This window comes from Lepisma saccharinum, chromosome 16, assembly GCF_977018435.1.
Source record: "Lepisma saccharinum chromosome 16, izLepSacc3.1, whole genome shotgun sequence".
Taxonomy (NCBI): Eukaryota; Metazoa; Arthropoda; class Insecta; order Zygentoma; family Lepismatidae; genus Lepisma; species Lepisma saccharinum.
In genome coordinates, this window is record NC_139244.1 from 15,514,140 (window position 1) to 15,533,988 (window position 19,849).

General features: G+C 39.6%; 1 protein-coding gene across 1 annotated transcript in view; it reads right to left on the bottom strand.

Moving 5' to 3' along the window:
* Positions 1-19,849, bottom strand: part of LOC146000279 (uncharacterized) — a 208,957-nt gene that overhangs the window by 126,242 nt on the left and 62,866 nt on the right. Inside the window, exons 2-5 of the mRNA XM_083137759.1 lie at positions 12,941-13,010; positions 12,146-12,256; positions 4,878-4,994; positions 2,831-2,928 (exon numbers count right to left, since the gene is read on the bottom strand). Of these exons, the coding sequence (XP_082993885.1) occupies positions 2,831-2,928; positions 4,878-4,994; positions 12,146-12,256; positions 12,941-13,010 (396 nt within the window). The remainder of the gene's footprint in view (positions 1-2,830; positions 2,929-4,877; positions 4,995-12,145; positions 12,257-12,940; positions 13,011-19,849) is intronic.

Below are 19,849 nucleotides of genomic sequence, written 5' to 3' on the forward strand. Positions count from 1 at the left end.
CTTTCAATTTCCTTCTCTCCCTCCTCTTCTTCCGTTCTATTCGATCTCTCCTTCTTTTAACTCATTATGAGAGCTCGGAAGTTGAAGAGCTATAAATTGCCAAAAAAAGAGACCTATAAATGAAAGGATGTTTATGAGGTGATGAACTTGTGTCGATTCGAAGTGAGAATGGGGAGTAAAAACGTAGTCGAAAGAAGGTGAAGTTGCAAAAAAAAGCCGTTAAGACCTAAAAAAAAGGCTAAAAAAGGACCAATAAGCCAAAAAACGCCGAAAAAAAAGGACAAATAAAACCCATCTTTTTCTGGCCTACAATGACCCAAAATGAACATATATTATGTTGGGCCTCGTCTTCGGACACCAGGAGAAAAAAGATTTTTCCTCAACTTCCAAGCCCTACTCATTTTCCTTCTCTTCCTCTTCCACCACTTGCTCTTTTCTTCTCTATTTCCTTCATTCCATTCTGTATTTCTATTTCTCTTTGTCCTTACCTCTCTCTCCTATTCTCTTTATTCCTTTTCTCCCTTCTTTCCCTCTCGTTCATCTCCCTCTTTTTTATCTTTCTCTTTTTCTTCCCACTCTTTCTGTTTTCTCCTTACCCCTATATACCCCTCTCTCTGTATGTTTTTTGTCCTCTTTGCCCTCGCTATTACTTTCAAATTATATTTTTCTCCTTACGTCTCTCTCCCTACTTCTCTTCCTCTTCGTCTCTCTGAACTCACTCTTTCTCTCTTCTCCTCACCTCTCTATCCTTCTCTCTCTTCCGTTCTTTGTCCCATGGCCACGTTATTTTCGTTTTCCCCTCTTCCCCTTCCATTCTCCTCTTAATCTCTTTCTTCCAAATCTTTCTATATTTCTCCTTACCCTGTCTTTCTTTCGTTCTCTTTGTTTCTCTACCACCTCTTTCTGTTTTTATATTTCCCTTCTCTCCTCCGTCTCTGTCTCCTAATATATCCTTCCCTTTCCTTCTCTGAACTCCGTTTATTTCATTAATACTGTTTGAAAATGTATCATAGAGACTATCAGAAGATTGACCTATGACATTTTCATCTAGTACTTTTGAGTTGAGCCCACCCTCTCCCAACATCCTTTGTGAGTTTCCTGTCATCAATTCTATCTAATCATAATTTTTTATCCTTGTCATCGCGACTAGCGAAATAAGCAGCAGAAGAGCCATGTATTGTAAGTTATTTTTTTACGTTGAGGTGGGGGATGATCGATTATTTTTTAACGGGGCGTGACCTCCATTTAAGACGCCTGCGGTGGCGGAGGGGGGTATTAATCAGTCCTACCGCCGCCCTAATCCAACCTTGCTTGAGTTTTCGACCTGACACGAAGGGGGAGGGGAGAGCAAGTGCAAAAATACTTTTTTTGGGAACTATTTTCGTGCAGTAACGTCATTGTGAACGTGGGCAGATATTAGTATTCACAGAGTTCAAGGCAGGTGCAAGGAAGACATACAAGGGTATCGCGAGGTAACACGTGATGCGTCCAGTACGACGATACTTTCGCGTGCTGTCACCGCAGATCACGTGACTTTTCTCTGACTCAAAGGTAAGCTGCTCGCTTAACGTGACCTTACAGCAATTAAAAAAGGAAGGAAAGACGATCACGTGACTGACCATGGACACCAAAAACGAGGGAGAATCATTGTGTCAAAACTCGATTTAGATTTTTCAACTTCAGATATTCTCTGACAAAATGTCACTCTTCTACCTCATGAGACCAATCGCGACGATGAGGATATATGGTAAATTAGATGCAAATCGATGGCATGTTCACAAACATCCACACCCAAGCCAGAACTAGAATTCGCACCTTCGGTAGCGAGTCTACTATTCACATTCTCGGTAAGCAAGAATGATGTACGATTGTGCATTCAAAGTAACACTGAAGAATATAAATTAATCTTAGTAAATGCAAAGTGATGAAATGTACACTCACCGGCAAGAAAAATGGGACACCTAGATCCTGAAATATTCGCTTAGCTGCAAGCGAAAGTTTGCTATTAAAATCCACTTATCGCCGTAGAGTTAGGCAACACACATAACGCTTTGCCGGGAAAGGTAGTACTTCAGGATCTAGGTGTACCTTTTTTATTGCCGCTGACTGTACCAAGATTAAATTACTTCATGAGGAATAATTCGATCAATTATGTTGGTAAAATTCTGGTTTTTCTTCCACTTTTGTCGAATTGCAACGATGAGGATGAATGATGATGTTCTCACAGAGAACAACCATGCCTAGGCTAGGATTCGAAACCGGTACTCTCGGCGTCGTAGCGCGAGATGCTACAGTGGTTCCGGTGAAAGAACGGACTTGGAAATTCTATTTTTGTCTTTTCTGTCGAAAGCCATGGAGGGTCACATGAACAGCTGAACCAATAGGCTTTGTCCAGTTGCCGTGGTGAGGGGGAATTCTCGTGGTATTCTGCGTTGACAATTTTTTCGATTTGGGTCGTTTTCGAAACAGGTGGCGCCCTCATCAAAGCCAGCACGGCTGTGCCTAATGGTTGCCGCCGCGTAGCAAGCGAATGGGTCTCTGGTTCCCTGCCTCTCCCTGAAATACGAGCGAAGGCGGCTTGTTGACAGGAAGAGGTGCCGTGTACGACTGGAAAAAAATCAGGCGTGTAGCAACCGGTAGCAACATCGCTTTTCCCCCTTGAACTGGAGGCGGAAAATCTGGGTTTCCTCAAGTCCATTCTTTGGCCGGGCGGACTTTAGCCACTTCGCCACAGAAGTGTCTTTCACGATACCTACTCGTGATTTTTCACCATTAAACTCCATTGTTCCTTCCCCCGTTATGTATACAAATAAAATTTAATGCGCCTTACCTGACGTTTGTTCGAAAGGACACCTGTTCCTCGGCAAGGACATCGTCGATTCTTGAGAAGAGACCCTCACATATCCTTGGAGTCAAACCCGGCTCCTCCTGAAATTTCAAAGCAGAAATATCTGTACTGAAGTCAAAAGTATATGCTTAAAAATCCACTTATCTACTAAGAGTGACTTCATGTTGCTACACACACGTAAACAATACTAACTAAAAATGCATACCTTGAGATGGGTGCACGTACTTTTATGATACTAAGTCATCAATTTGATCTATTATCAATCATCCACATCGTCGCGATTAGCCATCGGTGACAGAAAAGCGACGCAAAAGCAATAACATACAAATAGGTATGGATGTGTGATTTCTTACAATAAAATATCAACAAACACCCTTTAAATTTTATGAAAATCTTAGAATGTAGATAATTGTGCGCTAATGAAATTAATATACAACCTTAGTTTATTTTGAATAATTACATTTGTAAGATTGATATAAGCGGATAATGTTGCAAGATGAAAAGAATACCGCCGTCGCTTTGTAATCAAGGGGTCCGGGGTTCGATACCCGGTGGAGGCACATTCCACAGTGTTTCGGATTCTACTTTAAACAGTAGGTCCAGTCGCGATTAGACTATCTGTGCATAAACTGAACTTAAAAGACAAACTGAAGCAAGCAAACAAGAAAAATTTGCACGTGTATTTAAAAACTGAAAAATATCAATTCTCAAAAATTGAATTGAACACAATATAATGAGCATAATTTGATAAAAACAAATTCGAAAATTATGATCACGGTTACTTCGTTGTAATTGCTATCAATAAATATATGATTACATTTCAAATTATTAAATACAAGCCAGTGGAAAAGCGACAAAATTTGAACCAGGTATGCGATTTGTATGTCCTTTCATGTGACATAGCCTATAGCACTTGGAAATTTCCCAAACGCACGTTGTGTTTATCTTATTTAGATTTGTTCCTGTGCCAATGATTTCCCTTGTTCGTTCAGCTACGATAAAATATATGTACGTACTCCTTTCGCACAATGTTTTGATACCATAGCTACGAAGGAGGCACGTATCTACCTTGGTACTCTCTACAAGTATACTTCGAGAGAAGTTCGAACGAAGTGTCTCACATGTCATAATAGTGCTACTACTAATAATAATACATAGTAAGAACGTTTTATGTAATGTTTAGTAGTTTAACAAGATTATTATGTCCAATAATATAATAAAATAGGTCAGTTAACAATGATAATGTGGTTATTATTACATGTATTATTACATGAACTGGCAAAAGGATGATACGAGCACAGCCGGCCTTCGTGGTGAAGCGGTTTAAAAACAGCGCCAGGGGTTCCGGGTTCGAATCCCGGCATGCGCATGGGTGTTCTTTGTGAGTGTCCCTTCATCAATTTCATCGTATCATCACTCATCATAAATCGTCGCGATTGGGCAAAAGAGGCAGAAAAACGACGTTGAATAACCCAATTGGAACAATCTAACATTATTTAGTTTAATATTACTTAAGATTACTAAAATTTGCACAAGAACAGCTGTTCTACCGAAGATTTAATAGCAATTTGTTTCAAAAATGAATTTTAAAAAATTATTACCAGAAAAGTTGTTAGGTCCAGCTGATGAAAAGTAAAATCCTTGATTATTATTTTTATGCGTATTATTATTAGTAGGAGCATGCATAAATTTTCGCAGGCACTGTCATTGCAGCGTAAGTTCTACGGATATATATCAGCTTCATATTATACAACAATAAACAAGTACTTTGTCTATTTAATTTTGGACTTGGTAAGTCTCTGGAGGGGGTCCAGACCCCCTGGACACCCCCTCATAATATTTCCTTGCTACCAAGGGATATGGTTGATTAATTGCGTTTGTTCTTTCGTGCATTCCATCTAAACATCATTCAACATTAACTGTATCGCGATTGACCCAAAAGAGCCAACAACAAATATCACAGGAAATGACAAATAAGAATGCAATAAAGCCAAGAAAATGAAAGAGTCCGAAAATATTAACCACTCACCTCAGTGCCCATCATTGAGTGTGTCTTCCCAGATCCACTCTGTCCGTAGGCTAGTACGCATGCGTTGTAACCATCGAACACAGCCTCTAGAACTTCCGTCCCAACGTCCTGGTAGATCTGAAATAAGCATTATGCATGATTTTTTAATTACTAAGTCAACTCAGTACTAAAAATTGTCATCTTTAACTAAGCGGTTGTATACGTATATGCAGGATAAGGTTGTTTTTCGAAGGTCCATAGCGTCAACACGAAGCGTCAAACAGGGAAAATATTATGAAGGAAAGTTTTTTGCATTAGTGATATCTATACACTGTGAATGCTTGTGCGATGATTTAGAGGGGGCTTGGGGACTACAACCCCGGACCATAATTTGCAAGGGAACTTCGACTGTGAGATAATTGCTTTGAAAAGGACCACAAAATAGGGCGAAAATGAGATATTTGTATAATGTGGTGAAAATTCATAGGTAAGTCAGTAAGTAGGTCACAAACGTTTATTAAAATAAAAGATACTATGTGAGATACTGGCTTGAAAACAGTTTTTTTTTTTATTTTTCAACGTAATGCGCACACTTTTCGGAAATTCAAACGATATGAATTATGCTCTAGACTAAACAGCCTACTATTGCAGTTGCTATGTTGTCTATCGTCACTCGCCAGTCAGCTCGAATCATCTCCAGCCGTACCATCTCCACGCAGAGGCGTCTCGTGAACGCATGCGGTGCATGCTGCGCATGCGTCAATTGTGGGGAAAAAGGACAGCTTGCTCTGCGACGACATTCATGAGCATTTCTACATTCTAATTTCTTCATATAGGAGAAGTATTTATTTTACACGAGAGCGCTGAAGTAAGCTTATATTACATTTCTTGGATCTGAAGTGAAAGAAATTAATAATTATTTTCCCACAATTGATGCATGCGTCACTTCAGATCCAAGAAATGTAATATAAGCTTAGTTCAGCGCTCTCGTGTAAAATAAATACTTCTCCTATATGAAGAAATTAGAATGTAGAAATGCTCATGTATGTCGTCGCAGAATAAGCTGTGCTTTTTCCCACAATTGACGCATGCGTTCACGAGACGCCTCTGTCTCCACGTACAGTTCTCGAATATGGTCGCCATTTTCAAACTGAGCTGCCCATGCATGCGTCTGCTATCTAGCGACTGCTAACTGAATATCATCAAGCTGGATGTGCTGCCACCTAATGAGATCTTTAGAAACTACTATTTTCGGCTATTCCACATCAGTTTGTGACCTATTTACTGGCTTCCCCTCGTATAACAAATCACCTGGTATAACTTAGCCTAGACGTCATAACTAAAAATTGTATGCCTACAGGGCCCTCACGATATTCTTATCCCCGGGCCTCCACATATGTAAATCCAGGTTTGGTGATACGCAGCATATGTTGCCTATACTGTACTCTCAAGGCTCGAAACGAGAACGAGACGTTTATGAATACAGACGAGAACGAGAACGAGACAAACCTGCCATATTTTGCACTCGCTACTGACGTTGAATGTGAATATTTTGGTAAAAAACTACAATGTTCCTTCATTCTCGCAACATCAGTAGCCAATAGACACAGGAGAAAGAGAGAGTAACGTTTCAAAAACTCTTGGCGCTTTATTGAAAACAAAAGAGAATCGGAAGATCAATACAAACCTTTCTTCCTAAATTTAGCAAAGAACATCAATTTCCTTCCATGCGCATCGTACACATACGGAGATAAGGATCGCACACAAACAAGGAATCCGAGAGCGTTGGAAATTGATTTTCTTTTGTTCTTCGTCTCTCGTTTTTTCATGAAAATAAAAGTTGGTAAAAGAGAGCATGTGGCGTGACCTGCGGACTATGTCAAGATGTATTTTCCCGTACGCACGACACAGGAGCTCACGACAGCCAATCAAAGGGCTTCTCCAAGAATGCGAAAGTTGGTATAAGGCAAGCGAACTGCGCTGCAGTAAACTGCGGCAGGATAACGCATGTTCTCATAAGGAGAACACTTTCGTAAGTGTTGGGGTTTGATTGATTGATTTGGTGTCCACTTTTTGCACTGTAAGGCTAATCGGGACTGGACCTACAGTTCAAAGTGGGATCCGAACCACTATGTGCCTCCACCGGGCATCGAACCCGGGACCCCTTTGTTGGGGTTTGAAATGCATACTGTGATTTGTGGCATAAAGGTCCATTTCACCTTAACACTAAAGTTAAGACGTAGGAGGGCTTGCAAGGGAAGGAGTTAAACTATCGGTTGCTATTCGCGATTCAAATTATCCGATATGCCATCTGGTGAGATTTTTTGGGAACTACTGTTTGTAGCACACTGCACTCTGTTGCAGTCGTTTAAAGCATGAGGAATGTGCGAAAGGATAACGTCTACTGTTCAGCTTTTGGCTGTAAATCGTTTTATGGGTCAGAACACGTGAAATGTTTTCATGTGTTTCACCCCGCGGAATCAACAAAATGAAATTTGTAAATAAATCAGGGAAAACAGAATTAATTGACAGAAGACTGCCATGGGGGATGATAATGCGTCAAGAAAATTACGAAGAATGCATACTCACTTCATTTTTCGAAAGAAGATTATATATTACCATGCACATATAGTTTCAAATTGTACGTTATAAATAAAACATATTTTTGCTTCGTTCTCAGCACAGCTTCACCTTCGTTATAGTTCCTGTTATTCACATTGTATTCGCAATATTTAAAAATATCGCGTAACTTGTAACAGCCATGACCACGTACTACCTGCTACTAACTTAACGTAAACAAGGTATGTATCCTACATACAGCGGCCATATTGGACGCGACACTAGCGCTCAGGTGGTAATTTTAATCGCAAATGGTAAAAACCGTCACGAGGTAGCAAAGTTGCCAATGTAAATGAGTTACGAACTTTGTTGCTACCTGACTGTGAAATTGTAGGAAGTAACGACGGTGAGGAAGAGGACAATATCGCAACACAGATTTAACCCAAGGATCTCCCACCTCTCCCTTTTCTCAGTCTCTCGAAGTCGAGAGATAGTAGATATAAGAACGGAGAAGACAATTCGACTGCTGCCACCACCATAGGCGTAACTTGATGGGGGCAAGAGGACACTTGTCCCCCCAAAAAAATCATTTCAGGTATGTGAAAATTTACAAGATAATGGTACTTTCGTTAACCTCCTAGAACCTGAGGAGCAAAGTAATAAGGAATTTTTATGATTTTGAAAATGTAACAGTTATTTAGTAAGCTAATCCTGGATGATATTTTGATAGGCTTCAAAAGTTTATCCTGTTTGCCCAGAGTTGAGCTCTAAGTTCGGTTCTAACCCCCAAAGTTAAGTACTAAGTTACGCCAATGACCACTACCACAACAAATATGCATTTTCATGTAATCTTTGGAGATATAATAAATATGATTGTCCTTACAAAATATCCCTCTCTCTGCCTACCTTGTCATTTTATTCTGGCGACGATACTGATTAACGAAAAGTCTGTCAAAAAGATGCAAACTTAGTCGACTCCAGCGGTTCCAGTCCAGAAAATGTGTTCTTTGCGAGTGTCTCTTACTCAATTCCATCATATCCTCACTCATTCATGGTTTCCCCGATGGCGTAGTGAAAACGTCGTCGCCTTATATGCTCGGGTTCGATACCTGTTGGAGACACATAGAGGTTCGGATCCCACTTTAAACTATAGGTCCAGTCCCGATTAGTCCATCTGTGCATAAAGTGAGCATAACATTCTAACGCATCATGAACGTCGCGATCAGCTAAAAATGACAGAAAAGTGACGCTAGATAACAAAAATAGAATCTCCGGACAAAGGTCTATCGAAATCCAAAAGTGTCATTATTAGTGAGTCAACAAAAGAGGTTCCTCCTACAAAATGACAGCCACGTGTGGAGAGACCACGTGCTTGTTTACACATCCCCAGGCCTTTGAACCACAATAGGGCATCGACCAGAGAAGACTAGCAGCCTAACAACTAACCCATTGTTTCCAGAATAGCGTTGGTAGAATGGAAGGATTCATTCTCAAAGACTATTTAAAATTTCCAAGTTCTTATTATTATTAGTGAATTATCATTCATTACGATTCTATAAAGGAAAGGAACAGAGCATTACTGATGTCAGTTGGCCGTAAATAATCCATCCGAAAGAATACCATAACAGTAGAAGAAAAGACAACAATGACGTTGTTCATTGGCCTTTCTTGCTCTTTTCTCTTCAATGTCTATGTTTACGGATGCATGAGCAAAAATAAATACATAACTATAGCAGCGACCACGAAATAAGGCGCTGGGGGTAGAAATGCGCTGTTGCCACATCGTCCTTCAACCAACGGGATTTGTTAGGAGGTTATGATGACAATGTTCTCGTCTTCCTCCTTGTAATAGTATGTGATACAAAATTGGCATCGATATATGTTGGAAAGTGGTGACAACAGTCCATTTCCTTTTGGAGGGAAGAGTTGATGCTTTGATTGGCAACACTGCATGGTGAACGTTGCCATATCGTGCGAGATTGACCTCAGGCTTTGTAACGTGCTGTGCTAACTACTTCACCATTGAGGTTGTAACCGAGATAGAGACTAGAGATGGCCAAATCCGGATAAACGGATAATTTTCTATCCGATTTCAAATATACGGATATCCGAAGATGTGCATTATCCGGACAGTGTTATCGTCTATTCGTTTTACGAGCTATCCACATACTCTTTTATTAGTCATATCCGTATTTCACTGTGCGGATTTTCTACAAATCCTACATCAAATCTGTTCTATCCGGATAACAGAATTCTCCGGATATTCTGATATCCGGACACCTGAATTCTCCGAATATTCTGATATCCAGACATCTGAATTATCCGAATATTCTGATATCCGGACATCAGAATTCTCCGAATATTCTGATATCTGAATTCTCCGAATATTATCATATCCGGACATCTGAATTATCCGAATATTCTGATATAAGGACATCTGAATTCTCCGAATATTATGATATCCGGACATCTGAATTCTCCGAATATTATGATATCCGGACATCTGAATTATCCCAATATTCTCATATCCGGATATCTGAATTCTCCAAATATTCTGATATCCGGACATCTGAATTCTCAGAATATTCTGATATCCGGACATCTGAATTATCCCAATATTCTCATATCCGGATATCTGAATTCTCCAAATATTCTGATATCCGGACATCTGAATTCTCCGAATATTCTGATATCTGAATTCTCCGAATATTCTGATATCCGGACATCTGAATTCTCCGAATATTATGATATCCGGACATCTGGATTATCCGAATTATCCGTTGCATCCGAAACGGATACCGGATAATTTGATATCCGTTATCCGGATCTTGTGGCCATTCCTAAACGAGACGAGACAAGACCGGGACCTCTCGATCCCATCCCTAGTGTACGGTACTTGGTGTCGATAGAAACTCTTCAAAGCAACGGTCGATTCCGTGCCAAAACTTCTATTTCTGCGGGAATTAAAAGCAGCGCCAATTACTCCCCTCCCCCTCTGCTTTAATCAATTTCCGCGGTTCGCGTGATCCAAGACAGCCGACGTCTCCATCAGCACCCTGCGCTTACTCCTTCGGCAAGCAGCAGCACTTGGCGCAGTCAGCAGGACAAGGAGCCCTTCCAAGTGGCCTGGGAGAAGATGGTATCTCGGAAGGAACCACTTCGCCTCCACTTAGAACAAGTGTCTGCAGTCAGATATGGACCTCCTCTGCAAACCGCACAAGAAAATCCTTATTCGAAAGACCTTCGAATAGAAATACCCGATTTCGAACAGCAGATTGTATATACACCAGAAATTTGTTTTCAGTTTTTTAAAGTCCACGTGAACACTCATGTATATGTCTTAAATTACGTACATATTAAATGCACACACACACACATACGTATATTAATTCGAAAAAATACTGTTTGATGTACCAGTATATACACACAATTTACTCTGACACGTCTTCTGTCACATCTGATAACTTTTTTAGATAGTTGGTAACACTGACTCCTACGGTGTTCCACGGAGGGCGTTGAACACAATTGCTGTGCGTGTTGCATAGAGCTGACAGCTAAGGGGCTGCTGGCCACTATACCCCGAAGATGTTCACTTCTCTGTGCGAACTCTGCAAGCGACTTCTCTGTGCGAACTCTGCAAGCGACAATACTTCTTACATTCGGCACCAGAGTGCAGCATATACAAGGCATGTCTAGGGGGACTCGAAAAGGTCTGTGCTACATAGTTGCAAACTTTAGCGACAATTCGCTAAACCTGGTGAATTTCAAGGAGGAGAGGGACAATTTCCCCTAGGTCCTTCTTGTATTACTTCAAATATAGCGTGGTTTTGGGGGGAAATTGTTGAAAATAAATTGAACTGTTATTCTAACTTTTTCAATTGAATATAAAGTTACAAGGGAGAGGAGTAAATCTGCATTCAGTAGAATAACATTATTGTGAACACTCGTATGCGAACCGCACGCGACGCCACTGGTTACGCGGTGCAACACCGACTTGTCTACTTCGTTGTCAAGCAGTGTAGTTAGTCTCTGCACCTTTGTGCTACGTTCTGAAGCGGCGTACACTGTGGTGTATAGTCACGTGGTATGTAGGCCTATTAACCAATCAAATGAACGTTTAAAGCAGACAGGCATTTCTTGAATCTTCTGAACTTAAACACCGCTTTTCGTCTATTTGAACGTCATTTCCTTGCACCATCCTGACATCAGGATTCAACTGCACTACACCTAGTGTCAAAAAGTGCAGCGAACTAGACGGGGCTTTTGTGACACTACAGGGTAACGAACACGGAACCCTCGATTACAAACCGACGTTACCACTATGCCATTGGGGAGGCCCCGTATACCCGAAAAGTAATTCTACGGATCCAACTTTAAACTGTAGGTCCAGTCCCGCATAGTCTCTCTGTGCATAAAGTGGACTTGAAGCAAATTCCAATAAACCAAACAAAACATACACTGTTTACGAAAATCTGACGAGGTCTGAGCCCGGGACTATACATATGTTTCATGCCCCGATCTTTGGAACTACAGTGTGTCATTTAGAATGGGCTAAGTTTATTAACTGCATTTAATTCCAGTTGAATTTCGAGAACTCGTTTGATCTGACAAATGAACTAGACTTTTTATTGGTTATGGGGATAAACTGTACGTCCAATCACAATCAGCACTGCGCATAATTCGAGTTTGAAATTATCTGCACAACCTTTGGCTTTCATTATGATACTTACCATCGCTTGCGACACGTAGTTTTCATTCTCTGGGTACATGGAGTTGTAGCAGAAGTCGAAAACAAAATGGCGGACTCTATCACGGCTGTCTCCTTCTTGTTGTTCGGGAACCTACAAAATAAACACGAGCAGATAGAACTACTTGCAACGAAAGCACTATTTTATGCATAAGACAGTTAACATGCATACAAGAGTGGATAAAAACTTTCTATTTGGTGTGCCAACAGGCAACATTTAATGAGGAAAGTTGATGGTGAAAAGTTTTTATCATTAAATATTTAAGTTATACTGAAAACAACAGGCTGATGACCAGTGTAAATGTTCATATAACAACTAATGATAAAGAAAAGAAAATAATAATTAAATCAAAAAGACTTAGATAGGCAGACCATGTGGCTTGAATGGGAGAGGAAGGAACAGTTTAGAGGATTCTTGTTGGGAAACCTGATGGTAAGAGACCAGTAGGAAGGCCAAGACGAAGATGTAGGGATAACATTGAGATGGACCTAAAGAAAATCGGTAAGGATGGAGAAGATTGGATTGATCTTGCCCAGGACAGGGAGAGATGGAAAGCTTGTGTTGCTGCAGCCATAAACCTTCGGGTGTAAGAAGGCTAGAGGGGTTAGTTTAAAATAAGTGCAATACAATTTATGTAGCCTTCTTCACTAAGTGAGTGTCCCTTCATCAATTTCATCATATCATCACTCACCCTCATCGTCGCGATTAGCCAAAAGTGGAAGAAAAGCGACGCTAAATATCAAAATCAAATACAAAGCTTCCAATCTACTCACTCACCTTGAGGTTAGTGATACTGACGGTGTCGTCTTTGATGTCTATAATGATTGCGTCATCCTCGTCAGCTTCTCTGTGAAAAAAAGATGAGAGAATTAGAACTCAGAAATTTAACACAAATATTATTATTGTCTCTATACACCTCATTAATATTATTCCGTGTAAAGATGGAACGGTACGGATACCATATTTACATATGTTCCATGAAATAAAATGACTAATTCCACCTCCTTAATGTATATAAACAGGTGACTAATGGCTTTGTATTTGGAATAAAAACTGTGTATTTACATATTTGCTCACAAAACCAGGGATTTCCCTCAATTTTGTTTTTTTAGAGTGGTCTGTCTCTCTGCCATTCCTAGAGTCAATTAAAAATCGTTAATAAAAACAAACACACTTTATCATTTCTTCATCAGTATAAACACACTGATTCAAAATATTGTAATTGCGAGTCTCCATGTTGACACTATATTTGGGAATTTGGATCATATAAGAAACGATTTCTAAAAAGCAGTGTTTAGAATTGTACCATTGCAAGTGCTAGTTAATTTTTCCGACTATCGGTAACTGTTATTGGTTACGTTTTGAAATAATAATAATACTTCAATTACTTTTTCGGGTAACATGGCCGCATATAAGGGGAGGGTTTAACGGGTCCAAGCCTCGCCCATTGGTTTAGTAAACATTTTGCACTAATTGTGTAATCAAATAAACAGCAACTCACAATTGTTCAAGAATCTGCATCATGTGCATGAAGCTAATATTTATATTAAATTTGTTTAGAGAGAAAATGTTATTGGTCATAATTTAAAATTGGTTATTAATAATAAATACTAAAGGTTAAATTATAACTATTAAAACGTATACCATCATTTGGCTACAATACGTTGAACTCGTTAGCTACTGTTGAACTCCAAACATTATTTCTATACATATATATGGCCATGATAACAACTATTTGAAGTAATAATTATTTCTACATTTACTATGCTCAAACACTAATGAACAAAATTATGATTTGCTACAAAAATAGAAATAAAATATCTTTATGTATACGTTTGTTAGCAATAAATGTTTTGTGTTAGGTAATTCTTGTAAGTATAAGGATTTACTTTGAGTTTCCTTACAGTGAGACCATCTCTGTAATAATATATATTTGGCTGCTCTGCTTTTTCAGCTTGAGAGCGAGTAGTAACTTCTGAAGCATCCAATCAGCAAGCGATCCGATGACGTCATCTCAACGCAGCATCAATCGCTAACCCTCCCGCCCAAGTTCTACGCTGTTGGTAGGCTCGCTAGATTGACTCGCGCAGTCGACTGGAAATGTTCCGAAAGTAAGTACTCTTGTTGTGTGCTTGTTCTGAGAACAAGTACTCTTCTTCTACCAATATGTTTATGCGATATGCACCATATGTAATCATGTGAAGTTTATTGTAATTTAATTTAAAATAATGTCAATTTTTCTTGGTGGTCAGGAGAGAAAGGGGCAGCCAACTTACAGTTTATGCATGCAAGGCGTTCTGTGAGTAGCAGATAATGTAAAGTCACTGTAAAAGTAACTTCCAGTTACTTTTTAAAATAATATTAACTTAACAGTATTACATTTCTAGTTTGGTTGTATTAGTCACGCTTCTACCACTTGGGACAATCGCGACGAAAAAGATTATGACATTGGTGATGAGAGACAAACAAAATGACACCTCCAAGCTGGGACCTCAAGCTTTGTAACGTTACATTTCAAAAAAGAGTAACAGTGTCTGCAACCGAGTTACTTTTTGGACAAAGTAACTGTAAACTGGTGTTACAAACGCAAACAGGCAAGTTTACTCCGGTTTCAATAAGAAACGATATTACTTTTAAAATCATTCTCCCTGACACGATTCCGTCAACCATTGCACGCTCGCATCAAGGTCACGTGACTAAGACAGTAGTACCAAGGTCGGGAATAAACGTTTCCTGCAGGGAGTCATGCATGGATAAAGAATAAAAGCACCTGGCCTCCTTCTCTCACCCACGACAATCAAAACGCAACAATTTGCTACACTGTCTTCGATTTTTACCCTTTGTCAGAAGCAATGTTGCCAGGAAGTAACTACAAGTAAAAACGTCTAGAACAAGAAAATAGACTTCTAAGAAATTTATTTCTCAGAAGTTTAACTTCCGAATATCAACAGCTTCAACTGTATTTTCCAAATATACTTGGAAGCCCTTGGCTTCGTCCGCCGAGGTATTTAAACACAGAATCTGTTGAGGATTTTTGCCTATAATGTATTTACATGTCCTCGCTTTGGAGTTGAATTTCGGAAAAAAGCTTCTTAGTGGGTGCTTATGTCATAAGCTAACGTCAAGGTGTCAGGTTTCCAGGTGCATGGGGTTTGAGCTGTGTGCTGATGAGTCATTGACTGAGAACAAACTCTTTTAGGCTTGATTCACATCTACGCTCAGGGGCGTGTCGAGTATCTGAGCGCTCAGCGAGCAACGTGATCTCTCAGCTAGGGAGGTTATTTCAGTCGTTTACCGCGAGAGCGTCGGCCTAGTGGACAACGAGGGAAGGTTTTTTAAGAATTTTCGAATGCTTTTGAAAGCATACCGAAAGAAAATAGCCTTTAATAAAGAAAAATACGAAATTCTGTGTTGCCATTGCATACCCTTTACACGCCTTCATGGCGTGGTGCAATGCACAGGGGAGCACTTTACCTTTTTTTTACATTAGGCTATATAATGATTGTTTAGTACTTTCCTTGAAACATACAAATTAACAATAAATTCAACAACACGAACAATAACATGAAAACAATAAATAAAACGTATTAGTGACAAAATAACAAACAAACAAGATTTAAAGATGAGGTCTTGAAGCTTTCCTGGCAACGAATGATGAAAAGCTTCTCTCGGCCTTTTGACCAGCTGACTCATCTCAACTGGTCGATAGCCCCAGAGAATGTTTTCAAATAAGACGTAATCGTGAGGAAATAAACAACACGTAGCATGTTATAGCAGCGCGAGGAATAAACGCACAGGATTCATCAAAGAAATTGTGTTTTAAAGAACAAATGCAATCTCAATTTGCGCTTTTGCAAAAGACCTGCAAAAGCCAGGTTAATCGAACCGAAAGGGAAAAATGTGATTCACGACTGCATTGGGCAATTAGGTAGACACGGAAGGAGTGATTGTCGAGCTTAACATTTCGTCGAGGTGGGCAATAAGTCACCACACGGGACCATCTCATTTGGGAAGATAAAAAACGAGTTTCCCGACGCGGAAAGAGAGATTCAGCGTCGCTCGCACACGCGACGCTGCGGAGAGCAACAGTTTAATTGCATTTGTGATTGCAGTGTATTAAACCAGGATAATCCAATCAGCGTTGCCAGACGCATTGTAATTATCCATTTTTGCCATTTTTTCAAACCTGTCCAGCACTTGCGGACTGGCATGAAAATACCGTAGTTCTTTTTTCGTGTCTTATTTACCAACTTTTTTTTACGAAACAAGACATCCTCTTACTACAGATATATAGCCTAATGTGTTATATCTTATTTATTTATTAATTTATTCCTTGTTTTGGATGGCGAAGTTAAGGCACAAGCCTTTTCTTCCACTTAACCGTATTTTATAAATTGTTTTTATAGCTAACTGTTTGTGAAATATATAAAACCCAAAAACCTTAAGATACCAAATAATAAAATATATAAGAACTAAGAACATTAAGATTCCCAAAAAAGAAAAAAAAAACACAAGAAAAATAAAAGAAAAACACGCAAAAAAAAACAACAGAAAAGTACATACACACTAAGAAAAGTGAAAAAAAATACACGTAAAACATAAACACACACAGAACAAACATACTCAAATTTCAGAAAAAGTCAGTGGATGTTGGTCCTACAAGTTTACACGAAGGTTTAATTTTATTTCCCTGTTTTCAGTACTGGTAAGTTGACTCCAGAAGATGATTTTTCAATTTTGAATTGAATTGGCCGAAGGAAGAAGAGTTTCTTATGTCATTGGAGAGGTCGTTCCACGCTCTGGTAGCAGTGGCCGTTAAGGAATTTCCATAAAACGTTGTCTTGTGGGAGGGAATGGCCAGCAGAGAGTTGTCTCTCGAACGGGTGGCAAAGGTGTGTGCTGCACTTAGGGGTTGAAATCGAGAGAACCAGAACCAGAGGGACGTAACTCCAATTTATCAAAATTTACAGGAGAGAGGAAACAATGTATTCTTACGAATATATCTGACTCTTAAAGAGTCAGTAAATTGGAAATACGTGACTCCATCTTGCTTCTAAGGATTGGAAGTGGAGAAACGTTGATCTGATTCCAATAGAGCTCTTCAAAGGAGTTTACTTAAAGAAAAGTGAAAACCGTATTTTTGGAGTTACGTTCCTCTGGTTCTCATACGACGATTTATGGACGTTTTTCTGCAATAATTTTTTGACAGTAAAAAAAAAATAATAATAATAATAATAACCGTAATAAAAGTTACTGAAAACATATTTTCAATGCACAATATAAACATAATTAATTAAAAATAACCTAAAACTTCTTCTTGGAATCGAAATCGTCTGTCACTGCTAAATCCATAGCTGAATCCTTGTAAAGAATTTCCACAATGTTTATGTGCATTCTTCAGTGCTGTTCTCCAGAGTATAAACAAAAGCGCAACTTAATTCGACATGGGTACAAGTAAAACGAAGAAAGACTGATAAAGTAAGAAAGGGAGAGAGAGAAACAAGAAATGGGAGAGGCGAAGCATTCTATAGGAGATTGATTGATTTATTTTACTTTGCTTTTCCGCCACTGTTGACTGATCGCGAAGATGAGGATGAAAGGCGTAAAGATGAAATGGATGAAGGGACAATCGCAAACACGTAACACAAGCTCCACAGAGGATTATACTGGCTGTGTGAGTCCAGGCGCCAGAGCCTCGTTAGTCAGTGGCGTGCCCAGGATGCTTGAAAGGGAGGGGTTTTTCTGGTAGTCGGCCCTCATTTTTGACATCTTTTCCTACCTTTCACGTTCTTCTGTTTAGGAATACTGGGTCAAAGGGGTGGTTATAACCCCTACCAACCCCTCCTTGGGAACGCCACTGTCGTTAGTCCAACAATGTAGTCCACGGTATACTACGTGGAAGGAAGTTGACATGGATGAGAAGAGAAAGAAATAATGAAAGAAAGAAGAGGGAAAGTGAAACAAAGAAAGTAAACGAGGGAACGAGAATATCTTCACCAGCGGAGCAGAGTCCGCGTAAAAATATTAATTATAAATATTATTAATAATGATTAAATTAAATATTGCCCTAACGAGATTCGCTGATGACACCAACGCTTTTCTCCTTCACATCAGTTCTAGAACATTTCTGTATAAATTTATTTGCAACGCAGGTCGAAGGAAGATCCCTACACTCACAGACTAGAAATGAATATCTACACTCGTCTTTTCCCTCACTCCCAAGGCAACTTTACGTCTCCTGACATCTAGCGGCAGGAGCGCGAACTTCTACCAGTACCGCCGACTGCGCACGAGAATAAACTCCGCCCCTCAGATGCAGTAATTACTCAATTGACCGCTAATAACATGGAATATCAAGGACAGGAAAATGCAAGGGAGAAATAGGTTGTTGGGTTCCACAACATCGATCTTCAGTGGCGTCTTCAACTCGCAATGATGCCAGATCTACCATCTTGGTTAATATGACCGAACGTGTTTTGAGGCAGACTCTCTGGGTTCGAGTCCCTGGTGAATGCGTATTTATTGGTGCTTTTTCATTCAATTACGCTTATCTCTTCATCGTCACGATTTACCTATATAGACAAAAGCATGAATTCCGGAAAGTCGACCTCCGGGAAAGAGTGGTTTTTATTCATTGATTTGGTACTTCACTTTTCTGCCACTTTTGAGTAATCGCGTCGTAGGGAGCTGTACTAATCACTCTGCCACGGAGGGCGACCGTGAGGTAAGCACAGCGTGCCTGGGGTCCCGGATACGTATTCCAGCCTGGGCATGGGTGTTCTTTGTGAGTGTCCCTTCATCAATTTCATCATATCATCACTCATCCTTATCTTTGCGATTACTCAAAAGTTGCAGAAAAGCGATGTAAGATAAACAAACCATTCATTCACGTGCCGAATCGAGACTGTGCCAATCTCCTTCTGGCTCTTTTCGGTGCCATCCACAAATGAAGGGGATGCACAAGAGAGCAAACCATACTTCAGAGTTTTATCCTTCACGTTCCATGCACTGACAAGTCTACGCATTCCAGTCAACCCCAAGAACTGGAGGAGACGGGAAACAAACGAATTGGAGAGACACTGCTTGTCTTCTGCTTAAGCCCAAAGCATGCTGAGGATCCATTCTGTGGGAAGCCAAAAAAAAAAAAAAAAAAAAGTACATTCAGAATTCGTGGATTTTTTCTTTCACACGGTGCAAGGGATGTAAATTGCATTTTGGAGGTTCCTGTTCGTGATGTCAAGATTGCAAAGGGAAAATTTCGACCTCCTTGTGGCAAACTAGTTTCAGAAACAAAATATTTTTGCTATCAATATGTAATTGGAGCATTCCATTGTCACGGGTGGGACACACAGACTACAGAAACTATTCCACTGATAGTTGAGCAACATTTTTCTTGCAGTTTCCGTGCAATGAAACATGAAACTTAACATTGTTTATTAAACATTACTACGCTTAAAATACAATGTTGTGTTACGGGTAGGACAGATAAAGCACTTCCACTTAATAAGATATTAATTTAAATTTCTGGGAATTTTCAAATGATGAAAAATAATGTTTTTAACACAAAGAGAGAAGGTAATTGACCTCTGAATATTCTAGTAGAGTTGAAGGGAAAATGTAGCAGTTAAAGAGAAATTAATTGTTTTTTGGTGTCACGAGTGGGACATAATAGAAAACAGAAGTAAA